Below are 7039 nucleotides of genomic sequence, written 5' to 3' on the forward strand. Positions count from 1 at the left end.
TATTTTAGTTCTCAATACCCACATGAAAGCAAGGACACACACAAAAAATTTTGGTGCCAGGTGCTGCTCCTTTTTGTTTATAAAACTTTTTGAACCACTGGAATAAGCATGTAGCATATTTAGAGCTTGTTTTTTCTACTTGGTTCTGTGAATTGGAGCTTTTTGAAAAGTGCTTTGGAATTAAAATTATTTGAAATAATTAATAATATCTTTTTCAGCTCAAAAACTTCATTCCATTCCTCGGTCAATTGTCAAATGCTGCTTAGCTATATGAAATAAAAGAAAAATGCTTTTGAAGCCAGTCATATAAGCATGGAACATAATATATAGTTCTTTATCATTGTCACCGAAATGAGAGAACTGAGAAAGTGAGGGAGGAAGGCTGGGAGGGGACATGTTGTATTTTTATCAATTTGTATGCAGGGGCTGAATCTTGTTTGGCGTGTCCATGTATGCAGGGTCTGAACCCTTTTATGTTTATCTTTGCTTTGGTTGGAAACTCCACATATGTTGCAAGGTAAATTTGGTCAACTCATCATTGATATTTGGCTTCACTTTGAGTCCTATTTATCACTTTATTGAGTGTGGTTTGTACTTGAACCATCTCTGAGCTACCTAATGGTGCATATTGGTTCCACTGTTTTTGTACCTTTCCTTTTTCTGTTTCCCTGTAGCATACTTGTCAAGAGCACAGATTGGTCAAGAATCAGACCAAATTTACCGTGGCTGGTGGATGCAGCAGGATGCGTGCTGCTTGATACTTTGTATCCTTATTAAGGATGGTTCTGATATGATACTTTTTTATTTTGTAATGGATGTGTTATTTAGAGGCACAAACCCTGAGATGTTTTTTTTTTGTGAAGTAGCACTTTTTTATTTTTATGGTGTGCCTAATGTTGCCCTCTGTTTCTCCTTAGTATCATGAATTGAGTTGCTACACTCACCCTGAAAAAATTTTATATTCTTTGTAGAACCTTATTGCATTTTGCAGATACTGATTCAGTTCATATACTTCTGCTATTGGGCACCTCAAGATGCAGAGAATAAGCATGAAAACTTCAATGCACCTTAAATGACGGCAAAATAACCTTTTGTTGAAGGTTCTCTCTCTGTCTCATGTGAGTTTTTGTTCCAACATGTGCATGCATCTGTTTAAGGGTCTAGGCAGTATTTATAGTTAATATAAATTTGAATGGTTTAGATGATTAGTGGGCTTTACTAGTAACTTCCTAGATGCACTTCATGCCATAATGTTGGGTTCTCAATGGTTTACATTTTTTTTTAATTTTTCTAATTTTGGGAGATAAAATGTGGTTATTATGAGGCTATTGCCTCAGCCTCAAAGGTGTTCAAATGCAATATTGATGGTAATTGTGTTAAGTGACCATTCATAATTTCAATGTTATCTGCTTGAGTTTACTTTTGTTGATCATTGCTTGGCAGGGATTCTTTTCCAATTGGAATGAAGTTGGCGGAGCTGGGGGATATGTAGATGCCATGTGCCTTGGATGAGTGATGATAACTCTTTCTTTTGGATTTGTTCAGGCAGTGCAGAGGGATGACACCTGCTTTTGATTTTGGCAAAATTTGTGTCCCCTCTGTTGTACTGCATTTTTGCCTACCTCTACCCACTCTTTATTCTGCTTTTAATTCTCTCCTTACATTTATTCTTTTTTATTAAATTAATATTTTAAAAATAGACATTAAGAGGTTTTATATTTTTATTATCTTTTAAAGTTACTAATAGAGTAATCATTTACGTTACATTTATAGTTTAATCAACTTCTTATTTAAAAGAGTAGCTAAATTTAAGTTTGAGTCATTCTGAAATTACTTGCTTTGTTTATTTATCAGTTATAATTTGTTTCCTATAGGTTTATCTGGTTATTGGTTTTAGGTTTTAATTATTATATTATGTATTTTCTTTGTCCAATTCTTTCCCTATTTCTTAAAAGAACAAAAAAAAAATCAATAACTTTAGTGTATTTTTCATTAGAATTTAAAAAAGACAAAGAAATTGATGTTCCATGGCTTTTGCCACCAAAAATTAAAAAGAATTATAAAAAATAAATTTTGGTTATAAAAAAAGAAAAGAATAGGAGAGATGGAGTCATTATTCCTAGGATTCAGAAAGTTGCTTTGTTTTGTAACAATTTTTTTAGTATACTAAAACATCTTAGACTAAAATAATGTTCAATGTGGCACTGGAAGGAACTGCCATTTTATCTACTAATGTGCTTCAGCTGCTAACAATATTAACAAAATCTGGTGTCATGTCAATTGACTAATAACATCATACCATATGATTAAATAAATACCCCCATCACTTTTCAAATCAGGGTCATGGACACGTGGCATGCCTCCATTTGTTAAAAAAATCTAATATTTTTATTTGGAAAATAAATAAAATAATTGTTATATTTTAAAACATAAAGGACTGAATTTTTTTAATTTTTTGAAAAAACATGAAAATTTTAAGATCTACTTTTCAAAAATAAAGAAACCAAAATTTATATTTTTTTTTTACATTTTTTGAAATATAAAAAATGAACATTTAATTAACATTTTTTTAATATATATAAAACACTATATATATTTTTTGCTTTGTCTTTCCCTAACTCGCAACCGGTCTCTCCTTTCTCTCAAAGCTCTCAGCCAATAACCAAGCCCTAAACGCTCCTTTCTACCACAGTGAGCCGCCTCGGACCTCCTCCCACGGCTAACCTCTATCACCGCATATGGAGACTACTTCCTTCCCTTCTCACTTGAATGCCAATCCTGAAACCTAACTCACCTTTAAAACCCCAAATCAGCAAACTAAAGCCTAATATTTTCAAGACTGACTCTGGGGTTTTCTTTCTCTAGTTTTTTTTATGGCTCAATTCTTTTTTTGGAGAGGTCTTCATCTGTTCTTTTGGTAGTCTCGGTCAATAGAAATATATAGTGATATATATATATATATATATAATTTTGCATGAATCTTTAGAGCATTTAGTTCAATAGTTTATGCATGATCTTTTGCTCGAACAATAAGGTTCAAATATCTTGTTATGGTGAAATATAAAATTAAACATTTTGGGGAAGATCAAGGAGAAGTAATTTTTATGTGTACTAATATTAAGGTCGTACTTCATTCTGAATTTTATATTTATTATTATTATTATTTGAATAATTAGCTCATATATATGTCTATTACATTTAATTATGATAAAATTGAACAGAACTCTTACAAATAAAGATGACAAACATAATAATTATAATGATTTAAAATTAAAAGTATTACAATACACAATCAATATAAAAGATTTTCACAATACATTTAGTTAATTCGATTGAATTTTTTTAAATTAAATCAATCATTTGTACACCTTTACAAGTATCAAAGAATTTATAATTATTTCTGAACCAAAACATATTCATAAAATTATGCTCCTCGTGATAAATTATAGAACATCTCTTTTAAGATTTGTTTTAAAACCCATGTTCTTACTCTAATTTTGTTAAAATAAGTCCGTCTGCAGCCTGATAATGAAGAACCTTTGTTTCAAATTTCAGAGCTCACATTGATCTAAAATCTTCAAGTTTTCTCCTTGGGTAAAGATAACAAACTACTGAGTGAGATTTATGGCAAGATCTTGGTTCCGAAAAAGGGTGGGGCAAAAGACAAATTACATTAAAAGGTGAAGTTGTTTGCTTGTGGTCATTGCATTTGATCAACAATGTGAGATGCCATTTTCCAATTGCAAATGGAGACATCCGAATCTGATCTACAAACTACAATGGGGTTAATGAATTTCCTTTCCTTATCTTCTTGGCCAATGGCCAGCCACGTGCCTTTCCCCACAAGGCTTCTGTCTTCGAGACATGGCAGCCATAAACCCAAAATAAACAAGAGACAATATTTTATGCAAAGAAAACCAGCATCAAGTCGTTTCCATTTGTTTTCCACCTTACATCACAATTAATAAAGAAAGGAAAATTCTTAAATTTCAAAACCAGGATTGTGGAGTCCAAAATTTCAGTAAAACATACTTATATCTAAGCCCTGCATGCATGTGAATTTTGATTTGAAAATTCCCACAATATGACAAAATTAGAGATTAACATTTAACAGGTAACTTTTGGCCTTGTCCTCAAACAGACTATATCATGTATGAGAACTGGATGCAGTTAAATCACAATGAAATTTCATATTTTTAAGTTAAGAGTTACATTGTTAATTACTTAGAGTTAGATTATAAATAAGATATTAGTTTTTTTTTATTTATATACGATCAAGATATCATCCATTTTATATTAATAAAAGATAAAATGTGTTTACGAAATATAAGTATAAATTTTTCACTAATGTTTTGAATTGGGAATGTGAGTCTGTCGTAACATTAGATTTTAATATTAATTTTTGATCTCTTTTAAAATTATTATATATTTTTATAATATTTATATACGTGAATATATATATATATATTATTATATTTCATAACATTTAATATATCTCTACACATTCAATGTACATATCCTATAATTTCTCTCAATATTCTGTTACAAAGTTGTATTTTCACAACACAAAATTTTATATTATAGTACTTTTATGCAGACATAAATGATAACCCTAGAGGTGTGTTTATAACAGAAGTTATAATATGGTCGCATTGGAGAAGAGTTAAGTATTGCAGAGCAAAAGTCGGCGGTGGACAAGGAAAAGCCTGCTGTCCCAGCAAATCTCATTATTTATTATTATTATTATTATTATTTATAGTAAAACAAAAACCTCCTTACTCTTACACATATATATACGACAATAGACTGGCCATATTTGCCCAAAGAGACAACGCTTTCGTTTCAGTATTTGATCTATTCTCTCTCAGCATCCGTGAGTTTCTCATCCACTACTACTTCTCGTCTTTTTTTGCTTGTTTACTCTTTCCATAACAATGTTTTTCTTATGAGATAATTCATTTCAAACAAGGGACCAACCGACTCCTTTCGTTTAGTATGGAGCATTTTATTTAGTAATTATTACTTCATTTCCTATTATGACACGAGAAAATACATACGTATTCAAATATTATATATAGGTTGGAGAGGTGGTAGCAGGGAAGCAAAGGCAAATTAGGCAGAGGCAGAGATAATGGCAATTAGGTGCCCAAGACGTGGAGAGTGCTGGGAGTGGGCGAGAGTGTATATAAACTACTGTATTTGCAGCGCAAGCGATGAAGGGTCTTTTGCTTTGGGTTTGATCAGTGTCATAACTTGGAGTGTAGCTGAAATCCCTCAGATTATCACGAACTATAAGGAGAAATCCATTGAAGGGCTCTCTCTCGGTTTTTTGATCACTTGGATTATTGGGTGGGTCTTTCTTGTATTCTACCACCCCTTTTCTTACTTTCATATTGATTACCAAAAGAACTTTATCATCATTCTATTTGCAGGGATCTTTTCAATCTTTTCAGTTGTATTCTTGAACCGGCTACTGTAAGTGTTCGGCTCGTTTGATGGTTTTTACCTGTTTTGGGTGTTTGTTTCTGTTTCTTGTGCTAGTCTGATACCTGACTCTACTTTGTTATGCTGTTCATTCAAATTGCATTGTTACTTTCTGTTATGCCACTTCCTTTCTTTTGCATTACTGTCATTGTATAACCTGCCTCTAAGCAGGTTCAATGACGGTCTCCTTTTTCTTCACATAGAACTAATATGCCTTGTCATCCAATTGAATCTTACTTTTTGCGATTTGGTTTTTCGCTTCCTGAAAAGTAAAAGCATATATTTAATTACGAATGAACAATGGTGGAGATGTAATATTTCATATAACAAAATTAATTGATATTCATAGTTGTTTCATTTTGGCTCTCAAAAGTGAAAATCAAGCTACAACAATACCTATGCAGCCTAACCTTTTTGGCTTGGGCCTTTTGCTGCATTCAACCTAAGTTTCAAATACATGAGGAGATCTTGCAGTTCATCTTGTAATCATAAGCTTATTTCATTTTTGTTGTAGATGATGGATGAAAACACCTTTAACTGTTTGGTTTATGCTGAAGGTAGCAAACAACTGAACCAAAAATACATTAGTAAATTAAAAGCGCTTGTAACTTTTTTTTTTCTTTTCTTATTCCCTTGCTTTGTCTCAAAGGTTGGTTGAGATAACTATAGTCATCTTAGTTTCTTGACACATTTGACATTGATAATATACCTGCTCATTCTTTTACTCATGTCCTTATATGGTTTATTTTTTCTTATTTTAAAATTTTTTAACCTGTTTCCATATCAGACAAGTGCAACTTTTTTGCTTGCCAGTGTAAAAACATGCATCTATTCATTGCTAAAAGACATTTCACATTCGGAGAGCATGATTTGTTCATTAGGAACACTTTATCCTCTTGCCTTACAAAATATTAAGGATAAATTCTCATGGAGCTCTAGTCTAGTTTGAAAGAAATAATTATTCTGAGTTTCTATAGGGAGTACTGCTGCAGCCAGTGTACTGAAACTTTATTGCTTATCTTTGCAGCTTCCAACACAATTCTATATGGCAGTTGTAAGAATATGCTAAACCCAAAATGTTGTTAGTCTAGTGAATTCTTAATTAACTATATTGTTCTAATTCTCAACTATTGATTTACATGACCTTCTTGCTATGATGTCAAAGCACAGTTGTATACAATGACTACGTCAATTCTTGCGGCACAGACTGTATACTATGGTCACATTTATCCTCAATTAAAGTACAAAAGAGTCTGCCACAAGGTAAGAAGTTAAACTACATTTCTCTTGGCAAAGCTTCTGCAACAATTTTGCACATTACAAATTCATCTCTCCTTAGAGCCAAATTACATAACACAATGGTCAAGTTAAAGCTCTGAGCTCCCGAAACTAGTGAACCTAATAGAATAAAGAAACAGACTATTTTGTTAAAAGGTGAGCAGCAGAGAAAAATGTTTAGTTTTTCATTAAACCAAGACCAGCTTGTATGGTATTTTTTTTTGTATATTTAAATGATATAAATCTTTTTATTGGATTTAACTAAAAGGTCAAAAAA

The 7039-nt window shown here is 31.8% G+C and overlaps 2 protein-coding genes across 2 annotated transcripts in view; both read left to right on the plus strand.

The window, feature by feature from the left end:
* Positions 1–1072, plus strand: part of LOC110426556 (uncharacterized) — an 8334-nt gene extending 7262 nt beyond the window's left edge. The window contains exons 12-14 of the mRNA XM_089785335.1: positions 424–517; positions 675–764; positions 991–1072. Coding sequence (XP_089641461.1) covers positions 424–517; positions 675–764; positions 991–1072 — 266 coding nt within the window. The remainder of the gene's footprint in view (positions 1–423; positions 518–674; positions 765–990) is intronic.
* A 3763-nt stretch (positions 1073–4835) lies between these two features.
* The window catches only part of LOC110426558 (vacuolar lysine transporter YPQ1-like), a 10099-nt gene continuing 7895 nt past the window's right edge, over positions 4836–7039 (plus strand). Inside the window, exons 1-5 of the mRNA XM_089785316.1 lie at positions 4836–4873; positions 5079–5349; positions 5433–5475; positions 6512–6538; positions 6655–6747. Of these exons, the coding sequence (XP_089641442.1) occupies positions 5132–5349; positions 5433–5475; positions 6512–6538; positions 6655–6747 (381 nt within the window). The 5' untranslated portion in view covers positions 4836–4873; positions 5079–5131. The remainder of the gene's footprint in view (positions 4874–5078; positions 5350–5432; positions 5476–6511; positions 6539–6654; positions 6748–7039) is intronic.

This window comes from Theobroma umbraticum, unplaced genomic scaffold (genome assembly GCF_002168275.2).
Source record: "Theobroma umbraticum cultivar Fairchild unplaced genomic scaffold, ASM216827v3 scaffold_89.0, whole genome shotgun sequence".
NCBI classification, from domain to species: Eukaryota; Viridiplantae; Streptophyta; class Magnoliopsida; order Malvales; family Malvaceae; genus Theobroma; species Theobroma umbraticum.